Source organism: Fusarium flagelliforme (genome assembly GCF_020744385.1).
Source record: "Fusarium flagelliforme strain FIESC 12 MPI-CAGE-AA-0113 chromosome Unknown B0J16scaffold_4, whole genome shotgun sequence".
In the NCBI taxonomy this organism is placed as follows: Eukaryota; Fungi; Ascomycota; class Sordariomycetes; order Hypocreales; family Nectriaceae; genus Fusarium; species Fusarium flagelliforme.
Genome location: NW_025763506.1, coordinates 3905730 through 3930401, shown reverse-complemented (window position 1 = coordinate 3930401; position 24672 = coordinate 3905730). Strand labels below are relative to the sequence as shown.

At 49.5% G+C, this 24672-nt stretch overlaps 6 protein-coding genes across 6 annotated transcripts; 4 read left to right on the top strand and 2 right to left on the bottom strand.

Annotated features, from left to right (window-relative positions):
- The first annotated feature begins 2421 nt into the window (after positions 1-2421).
- Positions 2422-3223, top strand: B0J16DRAFT_342785 (uncharacterized protein). Its single transcript, XM_046127927.1, has one exon. It carries the CDS (start codon positions 2628-2630, stop codon positions 3054-3056), a length of 429 nt encoding a protein of 142 aa, XP_045983480.1. The 5' UTR covers positions 2422-2627; the 3' UTR covers positions 3057-3223.
- Positions 3224-5624: 2401 nt separating this feature from the next.
- Positions 5625-7380, bottom strand: B0J16DRAFT_142701 (uncharacterized protein). The gene is made up of 3 exons (XM_046121923.1): positions 7096-7380; positions 6863-7021; positions 5625-6785 (listed from the first exon to the last, which is right to left on the bottom strand). Exons 1-3 carry the CDS (start codon positions 7169-7171, stop codon positions 5740-5742), a joined length of 1281 nt encoding a protein of 426 aa, XP_045983479.1. The 5' UTR covers positions 7172-7380; the 3' UTR covers positions 5625-5739.
- Positions 7381-7590: 210 nt separating this feature from the next.
- Positions 7591-8889, top strand: B0J16DRAFT_372607 (uncharacterized protein; the record flags this gene model as incomplete). Its single annotated transcript, XM_046130477.1, has 4 exons — positions 7591-7628; positions 7692-7960; positions 8038-8332; positions 8565-8889. The coding sequence occupies 4 exons, from the start codon at positions 7591-7593 to the stop codon at positions 8728-8730; spliced, it is 768 nt and encodes a 255-aa protein (XP_045983478.1). The 3' UTR covers positions 8731-8889.
- Positions 8890-17357: 8468 nt separating this feature from the next.
- B0J16DRAFT_384892 (ketopantoate reductase PanE/ApbA-domain-containing protein) lies at positions 17358-18532 on the top strand (the record flags this gene model as incomplete). Its single annotated transcript, XM_046131464.1, has 3 exons — positions 17358-17371; positions 17448-17514; positions 17567-18532. 3 exons carry the CDS (start codon positions 17358-17360, stop codon positions 18530-18532), a joined length of 1047 nt encoding a protein of 348 aa, XP_045983477.1.
- A 172-nt stretch (positions 18533-18704) lies between these two features.
- B0J16DRAFT_342772 (glycoside hydrolase superfamily) lies at positions 18705-22443 on the bottom strand. The gene is made up of 7 exons (XM_046127926.1): positions 22352-22443; positions 21933-22284; positions 21664-21782; positions 20328-21611; positions 19050-20278; positions 18913-18999; positions 18705-18863 (listed from the first exon to the last, which is right to left on the bottom strand). Exons 2-7 carry the CDS (start codon positions 22160-22162, stop codon positions 18846-18848), a joined length of 2967 nt encoding a protein of 988 aa, XP_045983476.1. The 5' UTR covers positions 22163-22284; positions 22352-22443; the 3' UTR covers positions 18705-18845.
- A 241-nt stretch (positions 22444-22684) lies between these two features.
- Positions 22685-24437, top strand: B0J16DRAFT_142610 (uncharacterized protein). Its single transcript, XM_046121921.1, has 3 exons — positions 22685-23275; positions 23326-23996; positions 24049-24437. Exons 1-3 carry the CDS (start codon positions 22895-22897, stop codon positions 24329-24331), a joined length of 1335 nt encoding a protein of 444 aa, XP_045983475.1. The 5' UTR covers positions 22685-22894; the 3' UTR covers positions 24332-24437.
- The last annotated feature ends 235 nt before the right edge of the window (positions 24438-24672 follow it).

The window sequence follows — 24672 nt, the reverse complement described above, 5'->3', positions numbered from 1 at the left end:
AAATAAAATAAACAGATCCATTTGACCTGTAACCAAGATTGGTATTAAATTCTGAAAGCTTATCGTCAAACTTTCGACGATAACTCTAGGGTAGCTGACTAATCACCTGTAGCCACAGCCCGAGCATTTCCCCCTCCGAAAAATTCTTCCTTCTCCGTGATCTTGCCAAAAACACACCCACACAAAGCCGCCTATTCGCAAGTCATCGGGGCCGAGTTCTTCCTCTTCCGTCGAGGCGTTGTATCGCATTTATTCAGCTCCGAGATCCCAGCTGGAACAAGAGTCGTGTAAGTCGTCATGACCAAGATATAGCTTTCCCAATTCACAGCACGAGCGCATTCTCGTCGTTGCGCCAGTGCCAAACTTCACTTTTCGTGTAGACTTCGTCATGATCGCGTCGAACTGTTGCTAACAATGCCTTCTTCGTCCAGTGACATCGTTGCGCGTCGCGCACTGCTCATTCTGGCAGAACGCGCTTATATCGCGTATCAACATTACAATTATTGAAGTACTGCAATAATTTCTCATCACTAGGCCCATACTGCCATTTTGAGTGACGATTTAATACCCCGCAAGTGCCGAACAACTCTACTGTACATGTCCAGGTGGCTGGAATCATGAGCACAAAAATGGAGCCCGAAGCCGACGGCTCCAACGTCACGTATCCCTCCCCAGGAGCTGAGGCGTTGGAATCTGGTCCTTTTTACAACACTGGCGGTCGAGAGGGTGTTCAAGAACACCAAGAGGGGCATCATGACCATGTCGAGCCCCATCATGAGCAACACCACGAGCAGCCCGAACATCAAGTCCCTGAACAAGTGCGACATGTACAAGTCCAGGAGCATGGCCAGAGTGAACTACAGCAGCCGGAACAAGAATCTATCCAACACCACGTTTCTCGTCCCGCCAACCTAGAAGAACTTCAGTTGGCAGCACAGCTGGGCCAGGGTCTAGCTGGGACATCCATGATGCCTGCTACAGACCCCAATATGAATGTCGAGGACCCTAATTTGCGAAACATCATGCCTCATCCGGAGCCTGATCAACAGCAAACACCGTCGTATGTACACGACACTCCCACGAGCGACCCAATGGTATCGCATCCTATGTCTGTCCAGGTCGGACCATCTATGTCTTCCCAGTATCCTATCGACAACAGTATTCCTCCTAGGAAGAGGTCTAAGGTCTCTAGAGCATGTGATGAATGCCGCAGGAAGAAGATCAAGTGCGATGCTCAGTCCGATACTGGCGATGCACCGTGTTCCAGTTGTGCGAGGTCATCCATAAGATGTTTGTTTAGCCGTGTACCTCAGAAACGAGGTCCCAGTAAAGGGTATGTCTATGGTGTATGGGTTGATGAACGTGTATACTGATGTATTGCAGATACATCAAAGAGCTCGCAGATCGTATCCACAGTATCGAGAACAAGCTTGAATCGGACGGAGGCCTCAGCCAAGACGACATTGATAGGCTTTTCGTTACAGATAGACCGCGACCGAGCCAAGGTGAAGATTCTGCTCGCAAGCGACCGTTTTCCAGTATCTCGACAAATGACTTTGCAACACCTTCCCGGCAGACACCATGGGGCTCCGAACCTCATCGAATCCAAGCTTCACCCGGCACATCTGAACCCACATATGGATCTTATGACAACAGCTCATTAGCACCACATCCTGGACCTCTCAAGCCCGAAATCTCACCTTCCAAGCCGCCTGTCGCCACTATGGATGTGTCGATGCCTGACGCCCACGAAGCTGTAGACATCGACGAAGGCATGCTGCACAGGTTAGTCACTGATTCACTGTCAGGGTGTCAGAAGAATTGGCCGCAACGAACATAAGAGACGAGATAGCCTAATCTGACCATAAGGATTTCGTCTCTTGTCTTGTGGGACAATCCTTCTGTTACCCATCTGAATGTTCTGTAGCTAATAATTTTTACCCAGTTATTTGTCCAGCTTCCAGCCTGTTTATCCGATACTGCCTAGCACAAAGGGGCGGATGCAGGAATTACTCGCACAATGCCCAACGTCCCTTCAGAATGCATTTGCGAATGCTCTTCCTGCTGTTGTAGGATCGGGCGATGGCGACATCAAGCATGCCGACTCGCTCCTTTCGGCATTGGAGCAGCACGGGCATGCTGCTGCAACTGCTGTGAACATCGTTCATTTGCAAACTCTGTTGCTACTCACCATCGATGCCGACTTGCGTTCATCAGCAACCCTGCCTTTCACACTTTCACGCGCCGTTGCTCTGGCAGGCTCGATGAGATTATGGAGGTTTACCCCCATAGAGTCGATCACAGAGTCGGATTCAGATGATGCGCTTTGTGCGCGATTGTGGTGGTCACTGATCCTGATAGATCGCTGGCATGCTACTGGTACAGGAAGACCCTCTTATATCTCAGACAACAGCGTGGTAGCTCCTCCTGGTCTTGAGAACATCCTAGGAGAAGTGTGTTTCTACCTTGTTCGTTTATCGAAGCTACTCAATCGCCTCTGGCATGCCATTTTTACCTTGCAACCGGGAGCATCAACAACCGAGGAACACACAGCAAAAATCCTCGCGGATTACATCGAGAACTATAGAGAAGACTTGCCCGCGCACATTGAGCCCGCATCGCATCCAATGGTTCATATGGCATACTGGCACTGCAGGCTTATAATAATACTGCTTACGCCAGGAGCCACATCATCAGAGACACTGTGGGCTACCAAGGAACTCGTCAACCTTCTCTCCGCGAACGACTATCTGCGTAGCCCGCTCGTCAATCACTTTGTTTCACTTGTTTACGTATCTCTGGCAAAGCTAATCAAGATGGATCGGTCGCGAGAAGAAGCGACACAGCTGATCAAGGATGTCGTGGACAAACCCGCTACAATATGGGACATTATCCGCGAAAAGCTCGCAGAGCAACTGCGACCTACTTCATCTGTGGAAGCATCGACTGCAAGCCAAGGACTTCAACATTTGGCAGACCTAGCCACAGCCCACGAGGGAGGCGATGACATTGCTTTTGGTCCGTCATTGGCTTTGGGCTATCTGGAAATGGCGTAGGGATGGATATCCTTGGTAGATGGCGACGTAAAAGGTCATAATGAAGGGACGACCTTTGGAGATGACAACCTCCGTGTATAATACTCTAAGGTTTAGGGCAGGAAAATAAAGCTGCCTATATGCTAGTCTGAGTAGCATAAAATAACCAAATCATTTCGTCTTCGAGGCTCTAAAGTAAAGATGCGTAAAGGCTGGTCTAACCTAGTATAAAGTGATCAAATTGTGTCGTCTCTTAGGCTCGTGGAACCAATTCTTCTGGCATTGACGAGTATGTTTATTCCCCGATTGACACTTATCAAACCGGGGTTGATGAAAATGGAGAAATGACGAATAATTATAGCGCCAAGCTTGTAGACTACTGTGAACGATGGCGTCTAGTTTTGTTGAGACGTTACGGAGATGTTCATTTGGGATCAAAGAACCCTGATGTCGTTACTCTCTTACCCTATCAAACTGGCCTGTAACCGACAATTCATTTCGCATGCAGAGACGGTTCCAAACAGAGTTTTCCCTTTTGCTGTCATAATCTAGTTCAGTCAATCAAAGCTCATGCCGTTACTGAAGCTAGTGAGTGGGAGAAAAGTCAAATCGTGCGTATTTCAAGCTGTACCTGATCGACGCTTTCTCTTCTGTCTCCGAGGACCGGGAGATGCTAAGGACCCGACGAGTAATGGCGTCGAGTTTACGTAACTTGCCCTTATCAATTAAAAGTCTTCTCAGCTCGACTAGCCTACTGTCAGTAGACTGATAGTTAGGGCCAGGATCTGTCTCTGAATCTGATCTGTCGGTCAGAGGGTAGTTAAAGACGATGGCCTCCGCTACACGATTAGTATAGAACGGCTCCGCTTAGCCGTGCAAATGAATGGCTGGATGATTTTAAATCTCTGAAGCTAGCTGCGTAGTCAGTCGTCATCCAGTGTCGTTCCAGCACCCAAGACACCGACGTGCGCGTACCTGGCTGCCCGTGTTGAGAAGCCGTATGGAAGCCTTCTATGCTTGCTGTACGCCCCCTCCTACTGCACTTTAGACAAGAAATAGACCAGGCCAGGCCCTGCATTACTGAACTGATGCTCTCATGCCGGTCCCGGCCCAGCGTAAAGCATTGGACGTACTGTACTGTATGCACAGCACAACGCAGAAGCAAAACACAAGGTTGTATGCATCTCTGGGCCTAGACAAAGCAAATATAGGCTGCATTGGCGTTGAAGAATCTTCGTTGGGCGTGGTGGGGCCGCCCACGACATCTCATCCTTTGTGATGCTCAAACGACCTGTCTCTTTTCTTCAAGACCAACAATCAATGTCCCTTTGTGGGAGTAATCTTCAATACATAATAGTACGAGAACTTGTCGGATCTATGTATATGACTGTAGTCGATCATGTCATCTGGCGTTACATCTTCTTTCTCCATGACCCCAAGGATCCCCGGCTGGGGGACGACTAGGGTGAGTACGGGGTCTAAAAGACGGGGGAAAAGTATCCATTAGCAAGCGCTGCTTTTTGGCACTACCTATAGTGTAATGTTAATATGATAGAAACGCTGAACGTTTCTAAACCCATGCTCAGGTAATTGCCGTTGTCGTTGGATGAGCATCGAACCACAGAGAATATGTGTTTGTCAAGAATCTCATCACACCTATACCTCGACAAGTCAACCCATCTCATCTCCGGGTGTCCGACGACGTGCTGCTATGAGATCCGTGTGCGGCTGCCTTGAAGGAATAACAGCTGATACCGCCGAGATTCACAGCAAAGTCGTGTCAGCTATTCTCAAGTCCCCGTCAACATGATCATGATCACCCGTGAATGGAAGGAACAGTTATTTGGTGGTGTTGGCTCATGGACCTTGACTCGGCTGGTCTTGGTCCTCAATCATGAAGTTTATTATTGCGTTGTAACAGATCCTCGCCGAGTACTCTTTTTCGTACACGGTGTGATGTGATGCCAGGAGCAGGAAACATCGAGCCAGATAAAGGCACGAGCGGAACGATTGAATCAACAGACACAACATGGATGCCTGATAATCAAGTATAGAAGCTGAACCTTCGTCCTGTTCCCATCGATTGATATGCAAACTGTCTTGCAGATAAAACCATGTACAACTGACAGAACATGCGAGATAGTGGGACGTCTTGCCCTGGCTTGTTGTCATGTTCCTGCATGTGTTGCTTCCAGCTCGATTTTGTCCTGGTCACAACTCTTCCAAGAAGCTAATTCACCAAACCACTTGCACTGCTCTTCTTTGCTTGAATGCCGACACATGCATGTGCACTTCTGCACCGTAGTCTTGTATAATTCAAAAATAAAAACCACCTGCGCCTGTTCTATATCTCCTATTCCTCCCAGTTGATAGTAGGAAAATTCATGCTCATCAAGATTCCCAAACCGTCTACCTTTTGGATGAAAATGTCGTCTTGTCATCATCATCATCACCATCGGAAATTCAGACGTCATACAACGGCGTCCTTTTTCGAATGGTGGTGAGCGGAAGTCCGCTCTACATGAAACGTATATGTTGCCGCTGTTTGCGCAAAATAAGTAAAAGAAAAGAAGAAGCCATATCTCTCATGGCCTCATCCCGTATGGTATTTTCCAACGCCTACCGGTGCGTCGCCCTAATGACTTGAAAATAAAAAACTGATGGGTATTATGTACGCCAGGATATTCGAAACCTCAATCAATCTTCACATACCCCAAAAGCCGGGCATGGAAGCAGGGCCGAGAGGGTCGGGGCTCTCGTCCATTGTCGCGATGCCTTCGTTGTAGTTGGGCATCCAGAAGGCAGGGTCATCCTCAACCATTGAAAGACCGGCTCCAGCCATAGGGCCAGCATCAGCTCCCTTGTAGAAGCTATCGTAATCAATGGTGGTGAGGTCGGCGGAGTTAGCCATAACATTGCCGTTCTGTCGGATAAAGCTGTCACCGCGGCTGAATCCATCTAGGCCATGGATCTCATCATCTCCCCCAGGAAGGAAGTCCTCTACCTCGGAAACCTCTCCCGAAGTCGATGTAGTATTGGCAAGGTGGGGCAAGTGCTCTGAGCCGCTGCCAAAGTCGAAGAGACCATTGAAGCTTTGAGTGCCAGCCTGACTATAGCTTGATGGCGTGAAGGTATCGCCCTTCATCTCGGCAAGGTCGTAATGGCTCCAGTCGACTGAAGCAGCGCTGAGGCCGGCGCTGTACATAGGAGCCTCTGTCTCAGAGTTGAAACCAGAACCGAATAGATCGAACGTCGTGCTATTGGCCATATAAGGAGGATACTCGATGCCCGACAGGTCCAGAGGAGGAAGATTGGCGTTCAGATTTTGGAAACTGCTAGCACCGGTCATAAGTGGTGAAGTGGTTTCCGACTTGACTCGGCGTTCTCGGTTGGTAGCAGCGCGTGCTCGGCTACTAGGAGGTTCCCGCGAGCTCTTCTGGAGCATGCTGTCGGCGCCTAGACTGGTAGTGCTATGAGCCGAGTTCACCCTGTTGAGCTGGTATGGGCCACATTTTTGCGAAGCTCGGGCACTTCGGTGAGCAGGCTTGTGGTTACCATGCTGGTCGAAAGTCAGAACACCATCTGAGTGAACTGTGTTGGCTCGTCGTCGTCGACCAGGAGGCTTTGGACGGCCAGTGATGCTCATGGTCAAGGACTCGCGCTCCGAGTCAGACTCGGGAACGGTGTCAAGAGCAGGCTCGGTCTTGTGCGAGCAACTGCAGTGGCCACCATGGTTGCAGCAGCATGTCTCTGCGAAAGTTTTAGAAAATGGGACTTTTGTCGAACACTTCGAGGTCTGTGACAGCTCGAAGTAAGAGGAAGCTTACCAGTGTGCCCTTCGACAGTTGGCTGCAAATGGGCACATTTGCTCGTCTTTTCGCCGCAGTCACATTTGACATGGGCAGAACGAGACTTGCGCATGGCGCGACAGTGGGCGCATTGAGAAACTGGTCGACCCTTCTTGTTGATATGTTGAAGAGGACGGTCTAAGAAATGCATATGGTAAGTAGACGTTCGACTATACAAGAACTCAGACGTTGATAATAGAGTATAGACTAACCAGAATGTTGACAATTGCTCACGCGATGGCCGCGAACGCAGGCCTCGCAAGCATACTTTTCTCCATCAATTATCATTTTGGCGGGGTGTTGACTGGCTAAGATGCAGTCGACTCGAGAGCTAGAAGGCGAATTGGTCTATGGCGACAAGAGTTGATTTTTGGTCAAAGCCTGGTATGTAGGTCTCAAAGTGATCAATTTCCAGTCGAATATGCTTGGTTCGGACAAGGTGGAGGGAGAATATGGTGGGTTTCTATCGGCACCGATGTCGAAAGGCTTGTGTGTAAGTGTCCCGCAAAAGCACTTCCACGCTAAATCAAGTGGACTTGAAGTTGGGGAAAATGGGCCGAAAGAGCTTTGGTAAAGCGAACAGCTACAGGAACATATCGCGGAGGAGCTTGAGCAGAGCTGGAAGAGGCTGGAAAATGAATCCAGTCAAGGAACGAGGGAGTAGAGGACAATAAAAGTTTTCGAGGGCAAGTTGTCAAAGCCAATTGATGAGAAAGAGGAACAGGAGTGGAGATGCTACCGACCGGTGGGTGGGTAAATTTTCCCTTGGGGTGTCTTGGGGTCTCCTCTTGAACTGTACGGTACCTAGACCTAGCTTGTGGCCGGGTTGGATCGCTCGCTACTGTAACCCTGGGCCCTGGGTGTGCGATAGATGTGGTTGGGTGGGTGTGGGGAGGGAGGGCCAGAGGGAGTGCGCCGCAGGAATACCTGAAATGGATGGGCGGACGAGGTCGGCGGCAGGACCGGGGTTTCTCCTGGTGCACAAGCGGGTTTGGCGCCTTCAGCTACAGAGCCAGCTAAGACAAGACAACGACATCGACAACCAAGGCCAAGCCAAGCCGCCTTGCTGGAGACGTTGTAGGTGGAGATGTCGGCCCGGATGGTCGGAGCGTTCTCGTTTTGCGTTGTGTTGTTCGTCGGACCTGGTACTGTAGCTTTGGTGACGTCGGCGGCCGACACCAACTGTGAAGAGGATGAAAAAGAGAGCACACCGCACTACGAAGCGCGCTCCCTGAGGAACACACTGAAAAACAGAGCGGGTGCTATGTTCAGAAGACGGGAGAGAGAAGTAGAAGTGAAAGACAAAGAGAAGATCCAAGGAGGAGGGCTTCTCTTATGCCTCTCAATACAACAGGAGACAATGACGGAGGACATCAGCACCATCAGCAGGAGCAGCAGCACCGAGGCGTGGTGCGCAGAGCATAGCACCCATCACAATGTGATATGTTTGTAAGTGGCAGCAGAGCACTTCGACCCTTTGGTCCCTTGCTCGGTCATGATCCCTTGATCCTCAAGTCGTGCCGAATAGATTCCCGCCCATGTCGAATCGAATTCTTGCTTTCTCGCTGGTTAATTCCGCCGCCGCCTGCCTGCCCGCTCGCTTGTTCTATTCTGTGCCTACGGACCCCAGGCCCCATGGTCCAGTATCCTTGTAGATTTGTCCTCAATAACTCAGCAACAGTGCAAGACCGGGCCTGGCGTGGAGGGAGGTCGCGGACACGGGCGCGATCGAGGATACTCGGCTGTACAGTGTGGGACGATGGCGCAAGCAGCAAGGTGACCGGGCTGGGGCACCGGGGTGGAAGCGTGGGCTAGGATGGGGGACAAGGGTTCTGAAGCGACCATGACGAGCTTGAGAGGGCATCGTCACCCTCCGTGGCCCGTGGCATGGTTAGTGAAGAGTGGGATTGAGACCGAGTACGGGATAGCGTCTTTCTTGCTGTTGCTCTCAAGGGTTCAGTTGTGATACAAAGTTGGCTGGGCACCAGTTCCTGTATGATTGGGGGTTAGAGAGGTGCAGCTTTCTGTATTGTACAGTACAGTATATTTACTTTCAGATCGACAGTACTCGGTTGTGCACTGTAAAAAAGGATGGAACTTGATACGCTCGCATGGCCGGTTGATTGATTGTCATGACAATTTAGTTATGGGTAATTTAGGTCGAGTGAGCGAGCTTGGGGGGGATTGTGGGCCTGTGGGATTTGTCCGCAGTGGATGGATCACGATGAATGGGGAAGATTGGTGCGAGGCAGATTACAGTGGAGGAGCGCGGAGGGCACAAAGTGAGAAGGAGGAGCCGCACGCATCGCATCGCATCGCATAACATCGTATCGCCATAGCATAGAATCCGTTTTACACATGGATTAGTACGGGAGGAGGAAGGAAGGTGCCAGACTAAAAATGTGTCCTCTCTAAGGCAGGTACCTACTGACACTCTAGTCCACCGTACCTGCCTCCTTCAACAATGCAGAAAATAGCAGCATCAATTCGATATCGGCAACTGGAAAAGGTCACATAATCTTGGTCTGAAAGGGTTGCTTCTTTCGGGATTGCCTACCGTAAAACATTAGTGACCGACTGCGGGTAAATTAGGTTGACTGGCATAACGGGACGGAGGGACGATCAGAATATCCATGTTTAACTTTATGGGAGAATTCGGGGCCATGCAGCGACGCTGACTGGTTTGACTTGGTATCCTGGTCCCAACATTCGGGATCAGAATCAGCCACAACTCCTTGATCAGGTATTATGTTTTCACGTCAAGGTATGTATTCTATTTTGTACTGTACCGTCTTGCTCGAGTCAAGTTGTGAGCAGTGCAACAGAGTCACGGAGCCAGCCAACAAATGCGTAAGGATGGTGATCGGTCATAACCCTCGACACGACGGTAGCATTACCGTGTTTCTCTTCAGTCCACTTCTGCTGCAACTCGGCCTCCAAATCTGACGGCTAGATGGCGCCTTATGCAGCCGGGTATCGGCTGTGTCTTGGGAACCTCTCGTGCAGGTATCGTCGTGTGCACACCATGCCTTGTTCTGTACCTGGTAAGACGGTACCGTCCCTAGGCCTACACAAACTGACTGACATCTGCTGTATCTCACACAGGCCGTCCGTCTCGTCTAGTGGCCGTTGGCTGGGGTTTTTAGACTGGGGGTAGGGCAAGCAGTTAGCATTCGTCAGTGAGGATCGCGGCAGGACAGTCAGGCAAGCAACCAAGTGCAGTACAGTACGACAAGGTTTACAACTATTGGCTGGACTCAAGCTTCAACGGGTACGATTGAACTCGGCTAGTCTGATAGATTGATGGAAGGTCATCAAAACGAAAAAAGAAAAGTTTTACGTACATACATGCATTACCTTATCGGCGGAGCATCTTCGGGACGATCCATCCATCAGGTTGAGTCGTGCATGAGTGCACTGTAGTAACAGTATAGTACAGTAATAGCCTGGGGGTCGGTATCTGCTCGGGAACCCGCAATGCTTGCTTTTGTTGGTAGGTTTCTGGTATTAATACAGTAGATAATTGTCAGGTAAGATGGGTAGATTGATGAGGTAACGATTTCGTCTAAACGGTAACTATATCAGGTAACAATTAGTTCATCTCGTTATTACCCGTACAATCTCCATAAAGAATGGAAGCACAACGGATGTGAAATGCAAGGCAAGGCTTCTCCTGTCTGTGCCGCTGCGATGTACAGTGTCACACTGTACGCAAGCACCGTCTTAGATCAGGCTGAGTGATTGCACTGCACTTTGAACTGCTGCAGCTCCACCTATCAACATCCTCCTGCATCAAACTACTCAAACTCTTCTGATAGGGCGCGCTTGATGTTCGCGTACATCCACAAATTTGTCTTAGATTTACGAATTCTGGTGAATGATTCTTGATGTGTCTTGACTAAATGCTTGGCAGAAACAGTAACGCCGCGGCTCTGCTTCTACCGTCTAGAGACTTCCATCGGAGACGCGCATACAGTCCTGAATTGGCCGGCTGAATTACCGATCAGCGACTTGCCGTATGTACATCTTGTTCTTGTTCAAACAAGCACATAATTACACGGAGCTCATTGTGCACAGGGCATATTCCCGCTTCTCCGTACTCATTTATTGTTCCTTCATTTGCTGCTTGGTACATGTACATCGCTTTCCACTCGAATATTGCTGACTCCATTCTCGCGCAGGCAACAGCATCATCATACCTGATGCCCCTTGTCTAGAGTTCACGCGACGCCTTCTGATCAAGGCCCAGACTGTCAGAAGCTCTCTATGCCCAGATATCCCGGATCTTTTAATCCACAAAGCCCCAGCGCCCCAGCTTATTCACTTGCACCTATTCCACTACAGGCATACCGGGCTATGTATAGCCGCTGGGCTTTCTTTTGTGCGTGCTGTGGAATTTCGAGAAGGCGTATGCAGACAGAGAAGATTGACCAACAAGCTGCATTGTCTCAGGATAACTTTCCAAGACCCTCGTGGACCCTGCAAATCATTGGTCCAGGGTGCCCCAAGCCAAATTAAGCACCGACCGTGCTACCATGACAAACGCACTTGTGTGCAGACCGCTGATCCAGGGGTAGGTATTGGGTCTGACAGACTGAATAGTCTTGGCTCTAGAGATTCGCCGATGCTATTCGTAGCCTTGCCTCTTATTTCCCTGTCGGACTGCCTATCTCGGAATAATCTTTCGGGGACTATACGGTGCTTCGTCGTTCATTTCAAGCCCAGACGGATATCGTGGCCGACGGTGAATAACTGCAAAGTCGATAGACTATATGCTTTATTACCCAGGGCAGCGACTGCAGACATTCTGCAGTGCTTCAGCGTGAGCTGGACGGGTGGCTGAGACATGCTCCGTTCATCCACTGGCATTGTCGACTTTTCCGCATCATCAGCATTACACAACATCCGTCTCCGCCCGGTGGCGCGTCCAATCCTGTCGGGTTCGATTCGTTCCGTACGGAATCCATAGAAACGGATACACTCCGAGGTGCGGCAGACTTGCGTCTTAGCTGTGTGCTTGTGACATGCGCATCCTGCAGTTCAGTTGACAGCATTTCCCCAACTTCCCCCGCGATGCACGGATCCCGACGGGAAAGTGCGGGCGAGCGGGTGCCGGGAGCTTGCCTTTGCAAATTGAGATGGCTTATACACAATGACGACTCATAATCGTCGAATATTTATGGGTTGAATGACTTTTATTGCTTTCTCCGGCCCGTGGCTGTGGTCAGCTTGCCATAGGCGTTGCCTTTTATTGTTGGCTACTTACGAACACAATGCAGTCGGCTGAGCCCCGGTTCTTTTCACCACCAGTCTCTTAGTCGTGATGTTCCTTTGCACTCCATGGCAGATGTTTATTGCCGGTCATGGCAAACAAGACACAAACGCCGTGACCTAGTCAAGACAGCACCGACCGAATCATTGATAGTAATGGAAGGGATCCATTATGCTATCACTGCGTTGGCTGGTTTCGCTGTAGTGCTGTCGTCTTGGCTACGTACCTGCTGACTTATATGTATAGAGAGCATCACTGCCAACTATGACCACAAATGGCTTGATACATACTGAGCATATGGACACCAGTCGTTATTCACAAGCGAATTACAACAGAAGCTAGACTATACCGATCATCTCGCTCACAGTAGTGTCATGTGACGGCAAATCATTGTCCTTTTTTTGCCCTTCGCTTCCTTTTCCGCCGGAGATACCAAGAGCGGATGAATCAAATCCTTCATTACAAGGACCAGAACAGGAAATGACAGCTCTGGCCCCGCAACCTGGTTGCTAAATTAACATCAAAAGAAATTCTGGAGCCGCCAAAAGCGACAGCCGCGCTGGAGTGGGATACCGAGCAAGCTTCGGAAGTTATCTATCAGACCGCCTAGGGAGATAGATCTATGATCTCCACGCCGTCCGCCCACGTGTATGGGGTATCAAACTTATTTTCAAGATGAGAGATGAAAAGAAGAGTCATTGCTTGACCGCAACAAATGCAATGTCAGGGACTCCACGCAGGTACCGGTCATGATGACCTCTGTCGTAGTGTTCGATTGGAGGTCTGACTTGGAGGTCCATTCTGCATTCTGGCAGACCCTTACCTGTATGTGTCCACTCCAAGAGGCTCACGCAGGGTCTGTACCACACCTGCCTGCTTCTTACTTGCATCTGTCAATGTCACTTGTGACTTGCTTAATTGCAGGTATGGAGAACAGCAGTGACCAAGCAGGGATAGTTGATTCAGCTGACAACATCCTGAGCATCATGATTACATATTGAGAAATGCGGCCATGGAAGCTTGAGTCTCATTGTTCGTGATATACACCTACTATTGAATGTAAGCGGAATCAAATACAGCCTTTTGGTCCACTATAGATCGGCATTCTACCAACACGTAGTTCTTGTTCAAAATGCCTGATACCAATCGTTTCATGAAGCTGTCAAGGTGAGGACCATTTCTGGATTTTCTTCAAACTTGATATTTCGCAGCTGTGTGACTTCGGCTCTTTAGTCGCCAAACAAGAGGTGCGATGCAGTAGAGGAACCCACAAGCCTCCAGGTTTTACCTGGTTGCACAGACACCGCCATTATCAGTCACAGGCTAACTGATGGAAACAGGCTTGCTGTCAATCTGCAATTGGAAGATATGGCAGTTTGAAACAACAATCAGCCATTCACTCTTACAGTCACACTTAGCACTGATCAACATGAGAAACCGACCTCAGCCATGCCATGTCATGTCATGACTAGTCAGGACAGTGCTGGATATCTCGGGCTTGCACCGTTCCCCAAGTTACTCGAAAACGGACCGGAATCCTTGTCTGGGCTTGTCTAAAACTCCAGACATCCCATCGGGGCCCCAAGCTCTGCCCCCACCATCCCGCATCTTTATATATCGACATGATTGGTTCTTGGCACCACAGTGAATTCCCCCAAACAGGATTTCGGGCTGTCTCTTTGCCTCGCACACACCCCGACCCTTGATCTGCTGCTGTGAGTTCCAGCAGCTTTTCTAGAAGCCTGCGCCCCTGCGTCGTGGTAGTACAATGTAGGGAGCTTGGACCAGCCTGTCAAGGTGGTCTCTCATTGCTCGCAGCAAAACTAGCGGATGTGCCAGCTCGTGCATATTCAGCAAAATCCTCTGTTGAATGCAATTGTTGGTCGCTACGCACAGGTTGCTACAGTACTCGAGGGTATCCATCCCATCATGGACCCTGCGGTTTCAATCCTCGGCTTTTCTAATAAGATCTGTGCTTTTTAGGTAAGTTTCTTCCCCATGTTCGGAGTGGAGTTAAATGATCGGTCCATGATAATTACCACGTAGCATATGGCATTTGGCCAAATGCTGCTGATCTGCGTCAGAGACCTTGGCCGACCGATTGTCATTTGGCAAATGAAGTTTCGCTTCCACTTAACAATTCGCCTATAAGATACCGACATAGGTATTTGTTGACCGAGCCGTGTTCACTAATAGCACGGACAATTCTGACAGTCAGTCTATTACATTTTGTGTTTTGTTGGTGATGGGGCTCATCTGCGCCGTTCATCGGTAGGTCTGCACACGCGATTCCTAATGAGTCTTGGACTCCATCTGCACGTCGACATTTGCGATGGCGCTTCTCTTTAGCCGCATCTGCTTCGATCCATAGCCAATCTCCTCGTCTCAGGTCAGCGCAAGCAGAGGGTGAGGGTCGCCCCGGTCAGGTGTCTCTTGAGCCTCTACGGATAAAGCCTTTTGCTTGTTAGACTCGGGGTCAATTTCCACCAACTGACATTATGAGGCTCGGTGCGAAATGAAACGAAACACGAGCCCTAAGTTGACGATAGTTTTGAACGGGTTAAGCGCCAGGAGACACCAACCAAGTCAAGAATGGAATGGATCGAAATGGGCATGCACATGCTTGCAATTTTTTTTACAAAAGACAAGACAAGACAAGACAAGTTGCGTACATATGACATTATGTAACTGTGTTGTCACAGCCTCGTCTGTCCCATCAGGCACAGACAGCTGACAGCACATCACAGGCACGATTGTGATCGATGGCTCTCGGTATATCATGGCAAGCCGCGGTTGTTGGTGGGCAAGAGTGAAAGGAAAGGAAAGGAACCTCGAAACGGGCCGGCTTTTCACCAAGGCCCATATATCTTCAAGTAGCAGAAGGTATTACTGGCTATCCATATCCATGGGTATGGAGAGTTGCAATGCAGTCGACCATGAAGCCATGGATGACTGGGGCCGCTGGACCGTTCCATCGTGACCGTAAAAGGCAAGTCGAATGCGCCGTCTTCTGATTGGTTCAAGTGCGGCGCCTTGCTTTGGATTGGAGCGTCTATTGGCCATGCTTAGGTCCAAGCCACAGCTGATGATGATTGGCCGATCGGCGGCCGGGCAATCAAAATACCCCCACGCGCTGACTTTGCCAAATTGCAAAATCAAAACTCGAGCATATCTTTGACAGGCAGAAAACTTTTACCTTCGCAACCACACAAAAACCTGGGTTGCCTACCACCATATCTTTTCTTACCATACATACCCTTCCATCTCGCTGGGCACGCCACGAGATACTCTACCATCCATCAGCATCGCTGATCCCCGACAGCTACTGCAACCCTCACATACATGGCTTTACAATACCTAGCAAGCTCGATTCCTTCGTTGCGTCATGGTTTTGGCGTCGGGTCAAGTATTGTCTTGTATGTCTGGGAAGCGGCCGCTGCCGCTACCGTTGTGTCAGGTGCATTCTGAGTCGAGTGTGCCCCTACGGTAGACCCTTTCTGGCAGGGCTGGGCGACAGAGCTTCAATACGCAAATCGCGTGTTGGTGCGAAGCTTGATGCATCATTTCACAGGATCTTCAGCTATAGATCAAGTGCTATGCACACCCTTGCTATTATATGATACTAACCAACCTTTGAACAGCTTTCGCGTGATGTGATGTTTTGCCAGTCACCGCGTTGAGATTCTTCTCGGCGTGGTAATCGGCATTCAGTGTCTGCTCTCCATAGACCTGGATGTTTTTGCTCTGGCATAGATAAATCTGAACTCGTTGCTGGGCACCCGGCTTTTAGAAGTCGTCTTGATCTCTTTGAGAGGCCGGGAATCAGCTGTAGGCACATACCAATCCCAATTAACTAGTATCTTTGTAGCTTGTATTATGATCATATGAAGTCGATATACGACCGGTAGTTTACGACGGCAGTGGCACGCTATGCCTATGCTATGCTGCTATGCCCCGTCAATTTGCAGCTATTGGATATTTCTTCAACCGGCAGTTGATAGATTGGCTAGCCGGCCTGGGTCACCAGAGCTTGGCTTGCCCTGCGATGCTTCCATTCCCTGCATCGTCGACGTGGCTTCAGTCGCGTGGGATTTAGTGATCAAGGCCGTTGGTCCAGGCCATGCAAAGGGTTCAAGTATTTGTCGAACGTGAAATCTCACCCGCCAAAGCCAAAGCGACAACCCAAACCTGATGATCAACGATCGGCGGGGTGTTCCGAGCCGGGCGAACGGCGTGACCGATTGGAAGATTGGGGGTTGTATAGGCATAGCTCCCGTTGATTTAACGATTGATTGATTACGGATACCTATTTTCCAGTGATGACTTGCCTTGTTTGAACATGCCCTGCTGACGGCATAAGGAAGTATACGGGCTAAATCGAGACTATTTGCTTTCCCTCTTCCGTCGCGTAAAACGGTGTATCGGAGCGAGGACTGGGAGTCTAATGCGAAACTGTCAGATGGGGGAGTGTGACTTTCTCTTCATGCAGTGCATCTGTTTGGGTCAATCTACGTCTCACAAGAATGGATGCTGTGATGTGAGAAACCACGGCTGAGTCCGATGAAGAGCCGTATACGGATACAGCAGGTGGTGGTCGATCGGCCAATTGATGAGATGGTTGCTGCTGATGCTGATGCTTGATACCCAACCGAATTACCTAGAGACGAACGAATAAAGCTGCTGCTATTATGACAGCTACAGTACTGCAGGCAGTTACATATGGCCGATCGCCCGACGTAAAGGGCCAAGCAGACGGACTTTCTATTGTGGATTACTGAAATGACTGATCGGGAAAGCTCTACGGTTCATACGGTGTTCGTACTGAAATAAATCCATAAAAATAACAAGATACCATAAGCTTGGCTGGCCTGGGTATCGATGGTGTGCTCCAGCATCCCCAGTTTCCAGTTTCCAATTCCAGCCTCCCGTTACGTTACTTTACTGTTACGGCATGGACCTCGGTGCCGTGGCAAAGGCAAAAGTGGAGGGGTTGGTTGTCAGAGGAAGACTCTCCTGTAACTCCCTGACTTTGTATACTCGTATCGAAGAAACCAGACTTGACTCGACTTGACTCTGCAGCACCACTATTACTGAAGTACAGATACCCAAATTAGCTGTATCACGATTGCAGTAAAACCCCGATTCATTCGTTACTCCACCAATAACGTAAAGAAAGCCTCAAGGTAAACATACATCGTCATCATGGCAGACAACAGGTAAGAAGAGGCCATCCGTCCAATCGCGTATATGTCTTTTCCACAATACAGTACTAACATGATAACCCATCTGTAGTCGTGTTGATATTATCTTCATTGGCGCTGGCGCCGTCGGTTGTTTCTATGCTTCGCGACTCCATCACGTAACGTCTCCTTATCGCATGAGTAGCGCACTTCAACTAACCATCGTAATAGCCATCGCAAAACATCCATGTTTCTCTCGTAGCGCGCTCAAACTATGCCGCTATTCAGAAGGATGGCGTGAAGCTTCAAACGCGAAGCTTCGGCGACTACACTTTCAATCCAGACGCGGCATTCCCATCTATTGATGCCGCTGCCGCTGCCAGCTCATCAGGCGCAAAGCGAGACTGGCATTATATCTTTGTGACAACGAAAGCTCTTCCAGATATCAGCGATGACTCTTCGATAATTGAGCCTCTGGTCGGTCCAAAGTCTTGCATCGTTCTCATCCAGAACGGTGTCGGTGTGGAGGAGCCCTTCAGGAAACGATTCCCTAACAACCCCATCGTCAGTGCTGTTACAGTTATCAGCGCAGAGCAGATCTCTCCAGGTACAATTCGCCAGAACCGCTGGACACGGATCAGTATTGGGCCTTACACAGATGGCCTGGCCTCGCAAGACTCGGAGCTAGGTCGCCGCGGAACAGAGTCAACTGAGGCGCTGAACCGTTGGTGGTCAGACCTAGGCGGTATCAAAGACGTGGATCCTCATGATGAAGTCGGTCTTCAGACCGTGCGATGGCACAAGCTCTGTATCAACGCAGCTATGAACCCCTCAGCCGTCCTCTCCGGAGGTCGCGGTAACGCGGACATGGTCGCAGACGACGAACTGCAGCGACATCTATCAGGCGTGATGCACGAGATCCGCGATGCTGTGCCAAAGATCTTGGGTCGACCTTTTCCGGATAGTATGGCCAAACCGGAGAAGATCATCGAGAGTACGGCGCGCAATAAGGGTGCCAGGCCGAGTATGTTGCTGGACTGGGAAGCTGGCAAGCCGCTGGAGCTCGAGGTGATCTTGGGCAACCCCGTGAGAATCGCAAGGGCCAGAGGTGTTGAGATGCCGAGATTGCAGAGCTTGTATGCCCTCTTGAGATCCGCACAAGCGATGAGGAAACGAGACATCAAGGGCAAGCTGTAATGGTAATACTATCTACCAATTTAGGTAACAAGGGTATCGTCGCATAGAGCAGCCATTGTTGCCTCATCATGTAGACTGGTTTCCTGTTTTCACCGGATCACGATGGTCCAAGAAGAACACCCAGGCGCTTTTGGCCAAAGATATAAACAAATGATAGAAATTATAAATTGGTAATCAAGTCGTTAAGATGTCATATAGAGGATCAAACATCATCAAAGCATGCAGTTATAAAAGTCAAATATGATATAGGTCACCCATTAATCCAACTCCAAGCAATTTCACTACAACTATGCACAGCAGATCAATGCGTGTTTCATGCTAGGCTTGAAAACTGTTTCAAATTAGTTGCTGCCTCAAATCTAGTAGTGTTGGTGACTTACATTCTCTGGAGAGTTGGTGATCTCCTCGAACGCTTGGAGCGTCTCGAAGCCCATGGCTGTCAAAGTCTCGGTGCCATCGTCCATAACCTGATTCATTAGTAAACTGCGAGTTCCAATAGCGAAAATTAATAGCTTACCGATCCCAAGACAGCCTTCGTCGCTTTGTGATTCCTGGCTTGACGAACGCCCATAAACGCCAGGCCCTGCAAAGTAAGAGTTGCCAGTGGCATAGAAGGTACAACTGGAGCGAGAATACCGCTGATGTGCTCTGAGCGGGACTTCAGAGACGGAAAATGGGTTTCCAAATGGCTGTGCGGATTGCAAACAATGACTGTACCCAGCAGATTACCTGAAGCATCTTTTGCTCGGACGATCCCGCTCAACTTCGTTTCTGACAATGCATGGCGATACAGTTCCAAGACCTCTGGGCTTGCGTGGTTACGGACATGGCTCAGCACGCCATCCGCATGATCTAAATCGTGGATTAGATCAAAACTTATACCCGCTCTTTGGATACTTTGAGATAAGCCTTCAGGAGCGGACCAGTTTGTTAGGTCTTGAATAATCATGTTTGAAACGCGGCGGAGAAACTGAACATCCCAGCCGCTGGTTGTGAACCATTCTTTAATTGTGTTTACCTCGACATCAACAGGGATGCCAAGGAAGACACCGGGGAACGACGAGCCAATCTGCACTTGCTTGATTCCTCGGTGTTGCACAAGGCTCCTGAGTGCTCGTCGATGAAGAGACCTTCCGATAGACACATCACGTTTGGTAGGCTCAACAAAGACGCCGCCCAGGATACCGACCCCATGAATATAATAAGTAGCAGCGAAGCCATACAAAGCATTTGTGCTACTGTTTCTGACAACAAAGTGCGACTCGACAATGTTGGGGTTGTTCAGTTGGAAGGACGCAGCTGTCGTTGCACGTAAGAACTGCAGATCCGGTGCGCTTGCTCGGTGGACAGCTCGAAGAAGGTCGTTCAACCCTGATGCGTCACGCCCGGAGCTGTACTCCTCCACCAGCCAGTGTTGTCTCGACTTGACCACCTTTTTGCTCTTCCGCAACGTTCCCGGAAGTGTACCAAGTGGTGCAATCTCTCCCACTAGTGTCCTCGCAAGGGCATGCAAAGCACTCTCGGTGAAGTCAAAGGTGCAGACATATGTACCGATTGATTTGTCCATAGCAAAATCATAGGGAGAGCTGACGGCGACTACAATCAGTTGCTTCTTCTGGCCTCTAGTGCGCAGCATGGAACACATCATGTCAACGTGTTTGGTAAAGCCAGCTTGGTATAGGTTTCGATTGGCGTCAGCGGTGACAATGATGATGCAAGAGGCTCTGTGAATGAGGTTTTCATGTACTGTAGCTGGTCAGAAAGGCATACATTTAACAGAAGACAACAGTATTACCTGGACGAACTCCGTTAGCCGTATAGCTGGTATGGAGCAGTTTCTCATTACGAGCTCTGGCAAGTGACTTGCCGAACTCTCGAAAGACACCCTCTCCGCTTAGAATTGCGCGGCGGTCGCGGCCATCATTATGCGCCCACATCTCGTGCGGGCCTTCTGCTTGATTTTGGCCGTCTTTAGCAGCAAGTAGTTTCTTTGTGAGAGAAGATGCAGGAAGTGGTTTGACTAAGGGTGTCAGTAATAGGAGCTCTTCTCCTGGGTGCATAGACGCTGTGAGCGGAATGAGCTTCTCCTTGTCTCGAATGATCGTTATTGAGTCGTCGTAGGCGCGGAGTGACAGCGCCAGGTGAGATGGATGAAGTTGGGAAAGAAGAGAAATGCCTGGGGGGTTCAGGGCCTTTTCCCATGAGGTACAAGTCGATTTTAGGTTGAGTACCCTTCTCAAAGACGTGAAGATTCTCTCTTTACTGACGATTCCGTTCTCATAACCCAATTTGAGTCCCTTGATGGCTTCAAGCTGAACCTCATAGGCACGACATAGGAGGACAAGGTCACAACCTGCCTCGACGGCCATAATAACGCCGTTTTGGACACCAAGCTCATGACTGAGAGCCTCCATCTCCAAGCATTCTGAGATTGCAACGCCGTTAAATCCTAGTTCATCTCGCAGCAGCTCGTCCACAACTTGTTCAGAGAGACAAGCATGACTGACATTCATAGATGGGTTAGATATACCACAGCCTCCGACAAACATGGCATCCAGCTTTCCCGACGCAACAGCATTGCGAAAGGGGACAAGAGCACTGATACTCAACTCCTCTAAAGTTTGAGTAATAATAGGCACATCTAGATTTGAGCCAAGGAAGTTCAGGTTTCCGTATGACGGAAAATGTTTTCCACAGGAGGCTATGCCTGCATCACGAATTCCTCTTAGAGCAGCAAGGCCATACTGAGAAACTTCTTGGGGATCATCGCCGGTGGCGCGTACTCCCAATGGTTGATATCGAGCATTGTTCAGAACATCAAGGACGGGACCCAGCATGAGGTTGACACCACATGCCGATATCTCAGTTGCAGTAGCCTTGGTGACCTCATACGCTAGGTCGGCTCGGCCAGTAGCCGCGATACCCATGGCGCTAGGGAATTGACAGACATAGTCCTCGTCGAAAAGACTGTTGACACCTCCATTCTCTTGGTCTAGGGCAATGAGAAGAGGTTGTAAGTGACCGGCATTCTTTGCAATGGTCTGTAACTCTTGGACTAGTTCAGCAGTTTGCTGAGCAGCTTCACAACATCAGTACTATAAAACGGGCCAAGTTCCATGATGAAGACTCACATTTTAGGTTTTTAGCAGTAAGAATGATAGACCCAAGGTGGTGCTCCTCAATAAGGGTCCTGATCTGGGGCGTGACTTCAGTGCCATCCCAGCCCATGATGAGGATCTGCCCAATGGCACTACATGGCCGGCCCAGTTAGCATAATCTGTTACTTCACACATTCATCCAATTGACTCAAATTCTCCGAACTTCGGAGCCGAAGGGTGGAGGTAAATCTAATTGTCTGGAGAGATGGACTGGACCGACCACCATGGGAGTGGGTACGTACCGGTCGAGATCCTGCCATGATGGATCCAGGTCGCTATTATCTGAATGGGCCATGATGGTTGGGCGGCGACGAGGCCTCGTCACATGATACTTTGATCTCTTTTGGTGGTGAAGACGATGCTCATCCCTCGATGGCCCCGCGTGTTTGAGTCTGAGGTAACGATGCGATGCGTTGGCATGACGGTAGCCTTCTCGCGACGACGAGGACGATGCTGACCCAGGAGGGGCCATAATGGAATGGCTGTTGCCGAACGCCTAAACCTCGGCTGATATGATTGGTGTATATTGATTGGCTGCTTGTGGAAGGTACGGTGCAGTACAAGGGGAGGTTGGGGAAGGTGGTAAGTGGGGTCCTGGTCCTTCTGTCAGTGGAGGTTGTTCTTTATGGCGGTTACTGACGCCCCAGCAGTTAAACGTTACGTTACATGGAACAACAGCAACAAAGCAAGCCTTTGGCTGGTGTCGAGTTTCACGTTGTGTTGAGTCAATATGAACCAGGTAAGGATGAGCAATGAGTTTTGAGGCAAAATGGACGGGTGCCATGGTCTTTGTACCCAAAGTTCACCCTGGTCTGTCAATATGCACAGCAACATACCCAAAGGGAACCAGACCATACCACACCAGGTTGAGCCTCCCCACACAGTCTCTGTTCGTGGTTTCGACGATGGCACCGTTCACTCGGGTCAAACTTGCACGGTCACTGAGTCGCAATGACGATATGACGATATGAATTTTATCGTGCTATCAGGAAAACGTGGCCGTCTTCGGCGCCTTGATAGGAGCTTTTCGGGTCTGGTGATGGGATCTTCGGGATACTAGTATAACACGATTCGCCCTCGGTTTGGAATATGATTTATTGTCCTTAGGGACTCTGAGCAAAGATCAAGAACGACAGTCGAAAACAACAAGCATACGGTGAAATACCTAACGCTTCTTTATAGATCACTCCTATAATCCTTCAACATGCCTATCGCCGTCTCGCCGACGCTGCCCAAGAATGGCCTTACCAAGTTTACCAACTGCCGGTTGCTGAAAGGCAACGATCTAGTTTGGGAAGACCTTTGGGTCAGCTCGACCAATGGCAAGATTGTCGACAGCCAGGCCTCCTTCTACGGTGGCCGCAATATGCCTGAAGATACTATTGATCTTGGCGGGCGTATCATTGCTCCAGGTCTCATCGAGTGTCAGCTCAATGGCGCCTTTGGCTTCAACTTCTCAACCCTACTCGATGACATGACCGAATATGGCAAAAGCATCCAAAAGGTCAATCGCCTACTGGTCAGGACAGGGGTCACCTCTTACATCCCAACCATCACAAGTCAACGACCGGAATTATACCAAAAGGTGCGTTTTATTTTGGTGGGGCGATTGTACATGAAGCTAATCACCGACAGGCCCTCCCGTACCTTGGTCCGTCCGGAGAACTGCGGATCCCCGGGCATGGAGCCGAATCTCTCGGAGCTCACTGTGAAGGTCCCTTTCTAAGCCCTACCAAGAACGGAGTCCATAATCCCAATGTCCTCACCGAAGCTCATTCTATCGAGGATGTCGAACGATGCTATGGTCGAGAAAATATGGTCCCTGGGCCTGACGGTTCTCCAATCCCCATCAAGATGATTACTGCCGCACCTGAACGGGGACAGATGATGAATCTGATCCTGGAGATTACATCAAGAGACATCATCTACTCCATTGGTCACACCGAAGCAACATACGAAGAGGCATCTCAGGCTGTCAGTAAGGGTGCTACGATGATTACACACCTTTTCAATGCCATGCGCCCATTGCATCACAGGAACCCAGGAGTCTTTGGGGTTCTGGGCAAGGCTGAAAGTGTGCCGCGACCTTACTTCGGTATCATCTCTGATGGAATTCACTTGCATCCTACAACCATCAAAATTGCCTACAGCGCTCATCCAGATGGGTTCGTCCTGGTCACAGATGCCATGCATCTTGTAGGTCTCCCTGATGGAGCTTATCCTTGGATGAATGGGGGAAAGACAAACAATATCGTTAAACGGGGTTCTAAGCTTCTTCTTGAGAACTCTGAAACTATTGCCGGAAGGTAAGTGCCAATCCACTATGGCCAGGTTTGGAGCTAAGCTAATTTGTCAAAGCTCAATTACTCTGCTCGAATGTGTCAACAATTTCATGAAATGGACGGGAGCTAGCATCCCTCAGGCCCTTGGAGCCGTGACCTCAACACCTGCAGCTATGCTCGGCCTACAAGGGGTCAAGGGTACGCTAGAATCTGGCGCTGATGCAGATCTGGTGATTCTATCAGACAGCTTTGGAAGCCAGGACGAAGTTGGAGGATCAAGCGAATTCCTCGTGCTGAATGAAGTGTGGAAGTTTGGGGAGAGGGTCGTTGACTCTGCTGACGAGAGCAAGTTGAAGTAAATGATGTTGGTCGGTGTTCAGTGGCGCTACCACTGTTTGCTTATCATAAGAATAAAGATTAAGGCTGCATCGAGAGGTAGATTCCAAAGAGTATTTGGCGTTAGAAAGGTTTCTGGACTGGTTTAAAACGTATAAGGAGCATTGATTAAAAGCATCAATAGAAACATCATTCGTTCTACGTATCTGTTAATATCTTGTCGAGTTTGAAATCATGTCTTTGTTTCAACGAGATGATGAATTGGCGATAGCAAACACCGCTACAAAAGCCTCCTTCCGTGTCGCATTCATCGAAATCTTTATTTTTAGCAGATCAAAGCTGGTCGCGGGGTCTAGCTCCTCTG